At 45.4% G+C, this 12,323-nt stretch overlaps 2 protein-coding genes across 9 annotated transcripts in view; one reads left to right on the top strand and one right to left on the bottom strand.

Annotated features, from left to right (window-relative positions):
- col14a1b (collagen, type XIV, alpha 1b) overlaps positions 1-12,323 on the bottom strand; it is a 77,240-nt gene that overhangs the window by 2,879 nt on the left and 62,038 nt on the right. For all 6 annotated transcript variants that reach the window (XM_084032723.1, XM_084032725.1, XM_084032721.1 and 3 more), the window contains 13 exons: positions 11,881-11,958; positions 11,521-11,607; positions 11,083-11,136; positions 7,271-7,366; positions 6,939-6,992; positions 4,757-4,810; positions 4,392-4,445; positions 4,108-4,179; positions 3,840-3,875; positions 2,088-2,154; positions 1,607-1,795; positions 1,430-1,507; positions 203-358 (listed from right to left, as the gene is read on the bottom strand). In XM_084032723.1, coding sequence (XP_083888849.1) covers positions 203-358; positions 1,430-1,507; positions 1,607-1,795; positions 2,088-2,154; positions 3,840-3,875; positions 4,108-4,179; positions 4,392-4,445; positions 4,757-4,810; positions 6,939-6,992; positions 7,271-7,366; positions 11,083-11,136; positions 11,521-11,607; positions 11,881-11,958 — 1,075 coding nt within the window. The remainder of the gene's footprint in view (positions 1-202; positions 359-1,429; positions 1,508-1,606; positions 1,796-2,087; positions 2,155-3,839; positions 3,876-4,107; positions 4,180-4,391; positions 4,446-4,756; positions 4,811-6,938; positions 6,993-7,270; positions 7,367-11,082; positions 11,137-11,520; positions 11,608-11,880; positions 11,959-12,323) is intronic.
- LOC311028276 (C-type lectin domain family 10 member A-like) lies at positions 7,758-11,435 on the top strand (the record flags this gene model as incomplete). 3 transcript variants are annotated; one of them, XM_084032726.1, is made up of 7 exons in its annotated part: positions 7,758-8,011; positions 9,094-9,210; positions 9,310-9,426; positions 9,570-9,694; positions 9,925-10,046; positions 10,371-10,543; positions 10,682-11,435. In XM_084032726.1, exons 1-6 carry the CDS (start codon positions 7,843-7,845, stop codon positions 10,504-10,506), a joined length of 786 nt encoding a protein of 261 aa, XP_083888852.1. In that variant the 5' UTR covers positions 7,758-7,842. The 3 variants fall into 3 exon arrangements, with proteins under 3 accessions (XP_083888852.1, XP_083888853.1, XP_083888854.1); XM_084032727.1 differs by having other exon boundaries at positions 11,077-11,435; XM_084032728.1 differs by lacking the exons at positions 10,371-10,543; positions 10,682-11,435 and adding an exon at positions 10,225-10,312 and having other exon boundaries at positions 7,806-8,011.

Here is a 12,323-nt window from a genome sequence, read left to right on the forward strand (position 1 = left end):
TCTTAGGAAAGATATTTCCTCCAATTAACTCGGTATGTGTCATAATTATATATGTGGGAAGCCAAGCATAAACACTGTGTGTGTAATTTATGATATTTATTGAAGGCTTTGACGCTCTAATAACAAGCTAAGTAGTCGACGAGACACGGTTTCTATGGTTACGGTTTCTTCTTCTCTCATCTGGTGATGTGTGTTTACGTACCTCCGACGTTGTAGCCCATGCAGGAGTTCTGGTCGCAGTAGCCCGGAGGCCCCGCGGAGCCCACGGGTCCAGGGACTCCGGGCCGACCGGAGATTCCAGGATTTCCAGGTCGCCCCGAAGGACCCTGACTGCCAGGTCTGCCCTGCCCTTGGATACCTGGATGGAGAAGGGGGAGTTAGTAACACATGAAGACCAGATTGAGAACTTATGTGGAACGGGTTGGACCAAAACCAAACACCATCCTGTCTGAATTCATGACATCATCATGACATCATCCAGAGGTGCTCAGTGGATTTCACCAAGCTGGATTCACTGGATCCAGCAAGACCCACGTGGGCTGGTTCACCACAGCTGGAGGAACCAGAATAAAGTATTGATCTGTGATTTAATATCAATAACCAGATGAAAAGGATGCTGAAATAACTCCATCATGATGGTGATCAGTAAAAAGTGCTGAGTCATGCTTTGTTAGGTCTGTCTGCAAGACCACAAGAGTTAAAACGCTGGTTTTCTGAATGGAGTCTGGTTGATGGTGCTAGGCTACGCTAACATTGTAGCTGCTCCATCAACACTCCATATAAGGTCATCTAGACATAAATACAGCAGAGACCTTGTTGTTTGGACCACAGACAGTCTCTGGTTCCTCCACATAGTCTGGTCTGGTCTCTGGACTAATGTGGGCTACTATCTAGACCTCTGGGGGACCACAGACAGTCTCTGGTTCCTCCACATAGTCTGGTCTGGTCTCTGGACTAATGTGGGCTACTATCTAGACCTCTGGGGGACCACAGACAGTCTTTGGTTCCTCCACATAGTCTGGTCTGGTCTCTGGACTAATGGGAGGGTCTATCTAGACCTCTGGGGGACCACAGACAGTCTCTGGTTGCTCCACATAGTCTGGTCTGGTCTCTGGACTAATGTGGGCTACTATCTAGACCTCTGGGGGACCACAGACAGTCTCTGGTTCCTCCACATAGTCTGGTCTGGTCTCTGGACTAATGGGAGGGTCTATCTAGACCTCTGGGGGACCACAGACAGTCTCTGGTTCCTCCACATAGTCTGGTCTGGTCTCTGGACTAATGTGGACTACTATCTAGACCTCTGGGGGACCACAGACAGTCTCTGGTTTCTCCACATAGTCTGGTCTGGTCTCTGGACTAATTTGGTTTGCACGAAAAGGTCTCTTTCCATTTGGTGTGAACACAGCATTTGTGTGGTTTAATATACCAGGGGGTCCTGGAGGTCCTCGTGGGCCCTGGACTCCAATGCCTGAAGATCCTTTATCGCCCTTTTCTCCTGAATGACCTGAAAACACACACACACACACACACACACACAGTTTTAAAGTTGACGTCCCCGTCTGTGATTTTGAGTCCCCCTGATAACGGGGTCCGGACCCGTTACCTCTCTCTCCTGCCTGCCCGTTCTGTCCGTTCTGTCCCGGGAACCCGGGTCTTCCTGGCGGCCCCTGTTCCCCCTGGGGCCCCGGGGTTCCCTGTCTGCCGGCCTCTCCGGGGGGTCCTGGCACCGTGCGGATGGACACCGGTGGACTGGGAACGTGGTTCAGGATGGAGTTGTAGCGCGCCATGTGGCCTGAAAACAGAAGAAAAAGAGTAAAAATCGGATCAAAAGCTCAAACATGTAACCATCATGGAGGTCATAGTTAAGTGTTCATGTGTATCTTCATCTAGAAGGATATATCTATCAGCACGAGGCTCCAGAGGAACCGGCTGAATGAACGGCATTTAAACACATTCATCCCTCCAGACTCTGGAAGTGTTTTCTCTGCAGACGATGCAAAGTTGTCCACGAACCAGAACCAGAACCCTCCTAAAACCAGGTCTAACCCCCCCCCCCATACCCAGAAGGTTGTTTTTTTACTCACTCTGGATCAGCTGCTCGCAGACCTGCCTGGCGATGGCCTGGACCGACGATGTGGACTGGAGGTCTCCCTGCAGACCCACAAGCAGACTGTCTTTAGTCTGATGACCAGAACTAAAACTGATGGATGTCCATAAATAGACAGATTTAGAGACAAACTACGAATGTTCAGTCAAACCTAATGTAAAACCTATGTAAACTAATGTGCAATGCATTATGGGTGAAACGAGACACTGAACTCTCTGACCTTCACAGAACTCTGACCTTCACTGACCTTCACTGAACTCTCTCACCTTCACTGACCTTCACAGAACTCTCTGACCTTCACTGTCCTTCACAGAACTCTGACCTTCACTGACCTTCACAGAACTCTGACCTTCACTGACCTTCACAGAACTCTCTGACCGTCACTGACCTTCACAGAACTCTCTGACCTTCACTGACCTTTACAAAACTCTCTCACCTTCACTGACCTTCACAGAACTCTCTGACCTTCACTGACCTTCACAGAACTCTGACCTTCACAGAACTCTCTGACCTTCACAGAACTCTGACCTTCACAGAACTCTCTGACCTTCACTGACCTTCACAGAACTCTCTGACCTTCACTGGCCTTCACAAAACTCTGACCTTCACAGAACTCTCTGACCTTCACTGTCCTTCACAGAACTCTCTCACCTTCACTGACCTTCACAGAACTCTCTGACCTTCACTGTCCTTCACAGAACTCTCTCACCTTCACTGTCCTTCACAGAACTCTCTCACCTTCACTGACCTTCACAGAACTCTCTGACCTTCACTGTCCTTCACAGAACTCTCTCACCTTCACTGACCTTCACAGAACTCTCTGACCTTCACTGTCCTTCACAGAACTCTCTCACCTTCACTGACCTTCACAGAACTCTCTGACCGTCACTGTCCTTCACAGAACTCTGACCTTCACAGAACTCTCTGACCTTCACTGTCCTTCACAGAACTCTCTCACCTTCACTGACCTTCACAGAAGTCTCTGACCTTCACTGACCTTCACAGAACTCTCTGACCTTCACTGTCCTTCACAGAACTCTCTCACCTTCACTGACCTTCACAGAACTCACTGACCTTCACTGTCCTTCACAGAACTCTCTCACCTTCACTGACCTTCACAGAACTCTCTGACCGTCACTGTCCTTCACAGAACTCTGACCTTCACAGAACTCTCTGACCTTCACTGTCCTTCACAGAACTCTCTGACCTTCACTGACCTTCACAGAACTCTCTCACCTTCACTGACCTTCACAGAACTCTCTGACCTTCCCTCCAAGTTAAAGTCTGTGAGTGAATGAATTAGATAAAGTCTCATCTTTACAAGAGGTTTGTGGAGATATTACGGAGGAGGAATGACAACACCAAACCTGGTGACATCACTTCCTCCCTCCGTCCCTGGAAACTACGTTCAAGTAGCTTTACACAGTTTTAGAAATGACAGGGGGTGGACATAATAACAGAAACACCTCCCGAAGCCTCAAAAAGACAAATCAGCTCCAACCGCGACATGAGAGCGTGAGCTGTAGAAATAGAATAGAGTAGAAGAGTGGTGTGTCGTGGATCCGTAATCAGTACGCAGCAAATTATTGTTTTGGTGGAAAACATGAATAAATAAAGTTGTTTAAACGAGATTTCTTTGCAGAAATATAAAATAGAGATTAGCGAGAGATAATTATTTCCTATATAATTGTGTGTTTTCCTGCAAACAACCACCGCGGTGGACACTCACCCGTTCACCCTTCTCCCCCTTGGCTCCAGGAACTCCCTGAAACACAGAAGCATCAATGAGAAGAGGGAAAACAGGTTTCATCGTTGTCTTAATTTGCAACCTCAGCAGAAAAATGAATCAGGTTGCAATATCTACTTTGGGGGTTGGACAACTGGTGCTTTTATTTTGAAAAGTATCTGTATGGAAGCCCAGAGAGGCAAACATATCCTGAAGAGGAAATAACTATCGCATCGTCTCCCGTTTGTGATTCACCGGCTGCCAGACTCACCGGTGGTCCCAGATCTCCCGGTTTTCCTGAAAGGCCCGTGTTCCCCGGGGCCCCCGGGGCTCCTGGCGTCCCCTGAAGAGAACCGAACCAGAATCAGAGTCTTTACGTTGATAACGTAGAACAGGAGTAGAACAGACACTGAACTGTTTTCAGAGATCATGCGACTGGTCCAAAAGGAAAATGGTGATTTTCCTCTATTAGAGGACCGGTCCGGTACTGGTCCAGTACTGGTCCAGTATGTGAACCGTCACAAACAGATGAAACAAAGTCCACATCTAACTCACGATGGTTCCTGAGGGACCCGGTCTGCCCGGAGGACCGTCTTTGCCTTCGAGTCCCTGAGGAAGAGGAGGAGGAAGAATTAAAGAAGTTCACTGCTGACTGACAGGAAAGTAAAGACCCGGAAACTAGAAACACTGGTGGAGGAAGTTATACTAGTACTAATAGTAGGTCGTTTATTTAACTATAAGTTAGTTTCACTAAGTATAAGTTAAATTATTTGACAATGAGTTAGTTTAACTAAGTATAAGTTAGTTTATTTAAGTATAAGTTAGTTTACTTAAGTATAAGTTATTGTGTATTGTGGTGTTACTGTGCTATCAGAGATATCATTATTGATATTAACGGTTATATCTACGAGGAGACTCACTCTGGATCCTGCAGGTCCTTCTCTGCCTGGAGGTCCAGGTCTGCCGGCAATACCCTGAAACAACAAGAGGAGATGAAGGTCACTGAAGGTCACTGAAGGTCACATCCATTTAGGGTTGTTGCATTGCTTCCTATTGTATCAACTTTGAAGGCAACAACAAAAGGTTGTGGTGTGGTGATCTAGTGTGGAGTTAGTGGTGATCTACTGTGGAGGTAGTGGTGATCTAGTGTGGACGTAGTGGTGATCTAGTGTGGAGGTAGTGGTGATCTACTGTGGAGGTAGTGCTGATCTAGTGTGGAGGTAGTGGTGATCTACTGTGGAGGTAGTGGTGATCTAGTGTGGAGGTAGTGGTGATCTACTGTGGAGGTAGTGGTGATCTAGTGTGGAGTTAGTGGTGATCTAGTGTGGAGGTAGTTGTGATTTAGTGTGGAGGTAGTTGTGATCTAGTGTGGAGTTAGTGGTGATCTAGTGTGGAGGTAGTTGTGATCTAGTGTGGAGTTAGTGGTGATCTAGTGTGGAGGTAGTTGTGATTTAGTGTGGAGGTAGTTGTGATCTAGTGTGGAGTTAGTGGTGATCTAGTGTGGAGTTAGTGGTGATATAGTGTGGAGGTAGTTGTGATCTAGTGTGGAGTTAGTGGTGATCTAGTGTGGAGTTAGTGGTGATCTAGTGTGGAGGTAGTGGTGATCTAGTGTGGAGTTAGTGGGTATCTAGTGTGGAGGTAGTTGTGATTTAGTGTGGAGGTAGTTGTGATCTAGTGTGGAGTTAGTGGTGATCTAGTGTGGAGTTAGTGGTGATCTAGTGTGGAGGTAGTTGTGATCTAGTGTGGAGTTAGTGGTGATCTAGTGTGGAGGTAGTTGTGATTTAGTGTGGAGGTAGTTGTGATCTAGTGTGGAGTTAGTGGTGATCTAGTGTGGAGTTAGTGGTGATATAGTGTGGAGGTAGTTGTGATCTAGTGTGGAGTTAGTGGTGATCTAGTGTGGAGGTAGTGGTGATCTAGTGTGGAGTTAGTGGGTATCTAGTGTGGAGGTAGTTGTGATTTAGTGTGGAGGTAGTTGTGATCTAGTGTGGAGTTAGTGGTGATCTAGTGTGGAGTTAGTGGTGATATAGTGTGGAGGTAGTTGTGATCTAGTGTGGAGTTAGTGGTGATCTAGTGTGGAGGTAGTTGTGATTTAGTGTGGAGGTAGTTGTGATCTAGTGTGGAGTTAGTGGTGATCTAGTGTGGAGGTAGTTGTGATCTAGTGTGGAGGTAGTTGTGATCTACTGTGGAGGTAGTGCTGATCTAGTGTGGAGGTAGTGGTGATCTAGTGTGGAGGTAGTGGTGATCTAGTGTGGAGGTAGTGGTGATCTACTGTGGAGGTAGTGGTGATCTACTGTGGAGGTAGTGGTGATCTAGTGTGGAGTTAGTGGTGATCTAGTGTGGAGGTAGTTGTGATCTAGTGTGGAGTTAGTGGTGATCTAGTGTGGAGGTAGTGGTGATCTAGTGTGGAGTTAGTGGTGATCTAGTGTGGAGGTAGTTGTGATTTAGTGTGGAGGTAGTTGTGATCTAGTGTGGAGTTAGTGGTGATCTAGTGTGGAGTTAGTGGTGATATAGTGTGGAGGTAGTTTTGATCTAGTGTGGAGTTAGTGGTGATCTAGTGTGGAGGTAGTTGTGATTTAGTGTGGAGGTAGTTGTGATCTAGTGTGGAGTTAGTGGTGATCTAGTGTGGAGGTAGTTGTGATTAAGTGTGGAGGTAGTTGTGATCTAGTGTGGAGTTAGTGGTGATCTAGTGTGGAGGTAGTTGTGATCTAGTGTGGAGGTAGTGGTGATCTAGTGTGGAGGTAGTGGTGATCTAGTGTGGAGGTAGTTGTGATTTAGTGTGGAGGTAGTTGTGATCTAGTGTGGAGTTAGTGGTGATCTAGTGTGGAGTTAGTGGTGATATAGTGTGGAGGTAGTTGTGATCTAGTGTGGAGTTAGTGGTGATCTAGTGTGGAGTTAGTGGTGATATAGTGTGGAGGTAGTTGTGATCTAGTGTGGAGTTAGTGGTGATCTAGTGTGGAGTTAGTGGTGATATAGTGTGGAGGTAGGTAAGATCTAGTGTGGAGTTAGTGGTGATCTAGTGTGGAGTTAGTGGTGATATAGTGTGGAGGTAGTTGTGATCTAGTGTGGAGTTAGTGGTGATCTAGTGTGGAGTAATCTTCTTACCTGAGCTCCTTGATGTCCAGCCTCACCTTTCTGTCCGGCCTCTCCTTGACCCCCCTGCAGATAAAACACAAGTTGTTTCTGGTTTCATGTACATCGTTTATAATTGAGTACAAAACAAGTTGCGAAGGAGTAAAATAATACTACGTTTTGTCCAACCAGTGTAACTTCTCCAGTAACTTATAATACAAATCTGAATATGAGAAACGTGTGATAGTAGATATTAAACATGAACACCATTGAAATAAAGATTATTATATTATGATATGATATTAGAGCGGGACCAGTATCGGGACTACGTGGACCTCGGCCCTGTAATGAGACTGAAAACCTACTGGGGGTCCCATGATGGAGCGCCCACTGGGTCCCTGTGGTCCTTGGGATCCCTGAGGTCCCGGTAGACCTGCATCCCCTACGCCACCAGTCGGACCCTGAAGAGAGGGAGAGACTTGATGTTCAACACTCAACTTTATTGATAAAACACTTACTAACGATCCTGCAGCATGGACGAGCTTTGCAGATGAATGAACAAAAGGTTCATATGAATAAATAAAGAGGTGACGCCCCGCCCCTTCCCGTGGTTCCCATGGCAACACATTTTGGAACAAGTACAAAAGTCAACGGCGAGAAATATCTATTATATATACATATATATATATATATATATATATATTTAATAAATGAACGGCATCATCAGTGAACAAGTCTGAACATATTTCAGCAGATTTCTGTCAAAAAGAGAAAAAAGAAAAACGTGAAACAAGAAGTGTTTTGTAAGCTCCGAGGAAGAAATGAAAAAAGCAGAAAGGTAATCAGCCGGGGAAGGTCGCTGAGAGCTCGCTGTGTCGCCGCCACCACTTCCTGTTCAGCACAGAGCAGATGAGATCTCCTGAAGAACGACAGACGAATGGAGGGACGGTTGAAGAACGTCTACATGGACGATCTGGACTCCAGCATGAACATGAAATACAGCAACGCGGACGGAGAGGAGCGCGTGGAGCGGCTGGTCAACATCTACGAGAGCCTGGACGCCATCGGAGGAGGCCGCTGCCGCCACGCCTCCACGCAGGACGGAGGTGATCAATGATACACAAAATTAATACCACATAATAGTTACACACAAGGAAACAGCTGGGAATATAGAAACGACTGGAAATGATTTAATTATAAGAAAAATATTAGCTCTTGAGTCTCTATGAGATTGAATTATTTTAAGTTTTAAATATTTCATTTTTTCAAATATTACAATGTTATAACTTTTAGTTTTCACTTTTATTCCGATTGATTTATTCCTGCTCTCTTTTCAGCACAGTCTGCATAATAATACATAAATAAATACATATTTAAATCCGTTCTGTAGCATTTATTCATAACAACCAGATCGATCTTCTCTGAAATACCAGCAAACTGAAATCCACTTTTCGATGAAAACCAAGAGAACGTGGTGAAGCCGCTGAGTCGGCAGTAATAAACTTTTACAGCTGCAGAATGATGAACGTTCATGAACATGTTTTTAAAAGGTGTCAAATGAAACTGACTGATGATGAAATCTGCTTCCTGTCACTCGACTAGAAACGCTGACTTTCTTCTCTCAGATGTACAGATCAGATATCTGCCTCTTATTTTTAACCCTTTAAATCACATTATTACTACCACAAATACATGTATTTGTATTAAATTCTGATTATCTTTTCTACAAAATATTACATGTTCTCTCTTCTGGAGCTCCGTATGGCACTAAACACTTTTTAGCCATCCAATCAAATGCTGAGGATCTATTTATTTACTTATTGATTATTATTTGGTCTGCCAGCACACCACTACGTACCTACGACGTATCAGGGCTGCTGTCGAAAAAAAAAACAGAGCCGAGAGAATATTCGGAGAAAAAAGTTGCAAATGTGCGAGTTTATTCCGATGCTAACAACCAACATCTATGCTAGCTAACGTCCACCTGAATGTACGTATTTAAGTTTGTAATGAATCATCCCAACATGTGACAACGCCTCGTTAAGGCTGATGGTGCTGATGCTTATTGTTGCTTTGATCGGGGCGGTTGGGCTAAGATGCTAGCGGTAGCTTTCACTTGTTGTCATAGCAACGACAAACATCCGGTTAACGTCTTCATTAAAAATGTGTTTTTTGGCCTCGTCCTCAGGATCCCACGCTGTCGGTCACCTGTCGGTCCAGAGGAACCGGTTCAGAGCCGCTGCTCTGGTTCTGGCTCTACTCTGCCTCCTGCTGGCCATCGGACTCGCCGTCTTGTCCAAACTCTGTGAGGACCTTCGTCTTCGTTTCACTCTTTGAATGTCGTGAGTCAAACACGAGCTCGATCGATGGATCTGACCCGTTGCCTTTTCGTGGTTTTGGCCAGATGTTACGATCTCTTTGGAGAAGCAGCGGCTCGGCATCGACTACGAGGCCCTGAGCAACCGTTTCTGCCAGAACCAGGACCAGGACCCGGGCAACCAGCTACGAGGCAACTTCACAGGTGAGGGGTTTAAAAAAAAAAGGAAACAGTTTAACCACCAGGGAGTGCTGTTGTACCTCAAAGCGCCTACAGGCAACATTTAGAAAGCATTGATCTGAACGAGGTGAAGGTATTGATCCTTGAGCGTTGATGGTTCATCACAGTGTGGAGGAGGTTTCAGTGCAGCTGCTACTTCAAGTCTACGGAGAGGAAGAGCTGGACGGAGAGCCAGAGGGACTGTGAGAGCCGAGGATCCAACCTGGTGACGATCAGCAGCAAAGCCGAACAGGTGATTCACACGCCACGGGTTTATCCACTTAAGTGAAAGTGATTCATTAGAACAGTGAAGATATCTTTAGGGTCAATTGGAGAATTTTTAAAGTGACAATCGCCAGACAAAAAAAAAAAAAAAACACATTGACATCACAGCAGTGTCCCTTCCTGCTTGTTGTACTTTTGCTTTCCCTGTTCCTGCCAACCAACGCAGGAATAACGATCCGACTTTCACGCGGTTTTCAGGAGTTCGTCAGCGACCTGAATAAACCCGACGCTTCCTGGATCGGCCTGCACACGACGGACCGATGGACGGACCGATGGACGCCCAAATGGAAATGGGTGGACGGATCGTCCTTCCCGCATCAGTGAGAAAACTTACAAATCATGACACATTAAGGCTTTATAGCAGATATTAAATAACAGAATAATTAATTCTTCTTATTATTTATTTTTTAGTTCTTCCTCATTCTAGATAATCAACTGAACAATGAATTGTGCTGTAAAGTGATTATTTTGGATGTTTTTTGGGACACCGATGTAAAGAACCACTGATCTCAGCGCAGCTACAGATAACCTGCAGTCTGCCGATGGACCACACGGGGGCGCCAACATGTCAATTCATTTGAAATAACTGCTTCTATGAAGACTCTATGAAGCTTTGAGCCGTAACCATGCGGGTTTCCCTTCAGATCCTGGGGGTTAGAGGTGCAGATGCTGCCCCCACCCGGGGTCTTATCCAGGGTCTACATGGACCAGGACGGGACCTGGGACCACAACAACCACACAGGACCCAAACGGTGGATCTGTAAGAGACACATCTACTGAGCCGGACGTGGCTGTGACAGAATAAAGTCCTACAGAGGTGAGGAAACCCGCCGTGGTGCCTTCAGGTGCTCTGTGAAATCATCTGCCCGTTGCATCGTGTTTCTTTGTTGTTGTTTTCAGGTTTTATTTGTTTGATGACATAAACATGTTGTCTTTGATTTCACATGTTTTACAGCCAGACCTGAACGTCTTCAGGACTCTGGTCATCCAGGTGTAATTATCGTAGAAGTGATGGACTTGTTCTGGTTCAAACGGCTTGGATGAATGTAAACACCTGGATGTTTTATGCTCCATATTAAATGTTTCTGTGTAAATGGAATATGCCACACGTTTTTAAATTCCTGTTTAACGTTATGCTATGAACTGTGGGTAATTCCCTCATCGATGCTGACTTCAGGAAAGTGGGGCATAAAGGACCTCGTGGACCATGTGACAGACATGTCATCATTGTTATGAAGTCACTTCCTGTTCAGCTGTTTTTCCTCTTAGCTCTTTTCTCAGAACAAGCATTAAAAACAGAAATACATTTTTTTAAATCACTAGAAGTTCTGACTTGGAATCAGTTTTCAGACTCACCAGGGGGCCCGGCTCTCCACGATCTCCTCGGGCTCCTCTGATTCCTGATCCGCCCTGTTTGGAAGGCAGAGATCAGCCGGTCAGACGGACCAATAAAGACATTCAAAGTAAACGTGAAGCAACGATGTGTGACTTTAAACATGAATATAGAGGTTAACGAGATCACAGGGAGTAAAAATGTAAAAGGAGCAAGAAGAGAATGTAACGTTCAGGTGCATCAATGTTGCTGTAAAAAACAACTTCCTGTCTGATAACACATTCAAGTCAAGATGCAAAAAAATACATCATAGTTTCATTAAATGTGTGTTTCTTGGAACACAATCAATCAGATGAATTGATTGTTCAGCAGTGTGTGTGTGTGTGTGTGTGTGTGTGTGTGTGTGTGTGTGTGTATCGTGTGTGTATTGTGTGTGTATTGTGTGTGTGTGTGAAGCTCACTGGGGGTCCAGCAGGGCCGGGGGGCCCTTTGCTGTCCTGGGTGCAGGTGCAGGCTTTGGGCATGGCCGGGCAGTCGGCCTCCTTCCTCTGGAAAGAGAAAAAATTATTAAATAAATTAAAATAAATACATAAAAACACAAAATTAAAATATATATATATATTTTTATTTTTTTGTATTTTAATTTATTTATTTTAATTTATTTAAATTATTTATATATGGCAATGACACGGGTGATTGTTTCTTGTTTGTTCTCGATCACATAAATACTGCCGTGCTCGTGAAAACGTAGAAATGCCCTTGAGCAAACGCTGTACAATGAAGACTTTAACTCGGACGAGAGACAGGAAGTGTGACCTCACCAGACCAGGAAGTTCGCAGCACTTGTCCCGGCCGGCCCACGAGGTGCTGCAGACGATGTCAAAGATCTGGAGCTCGAACTGCAGGAGGAAGAAAAACCCGATGTTGTGGATCCGTACCGACCTGTTAGCATCGCAATAAACCCGCAAATCTGCCACTTTATAAACTCGCAAATTTGTGACTTTTTTCTTCTGGGAATCTATTTTTCTGGGGGGGGGGGGGGGGGCAGTGTGTGATTTATGGGCTCTAAAAACCGTGGGAGATTACAACCAATCAGACGGCGAGTCGGCCTCTCGCAGCCGGAACATCGATTTGTTGAGCCAATCAGAAGGAGGCGCTTATTGAATTTCCTGTCTCCTGATAAAATCTTTACTGAAGGAAGCGTGATGCTCTTCCTTCCTGAGAGACCTGAGACCTCAGACCTGGGCTCTGAGACCTGAGACCT

The sequence above is a fragment of the Eutrigla gurnardus genome (genome assembly GCF_963514095.1).
Source record: "Eutrigla gurnardus genome assembly, chromosome: 17".
In the NCBI taxonomy this organism is placed as follows: Eukaryota; Metazoa; Chordata; class Actinopteri; order Perciformes; family Triglidae; genus Eutrigla; species Eutrigla gurnardus.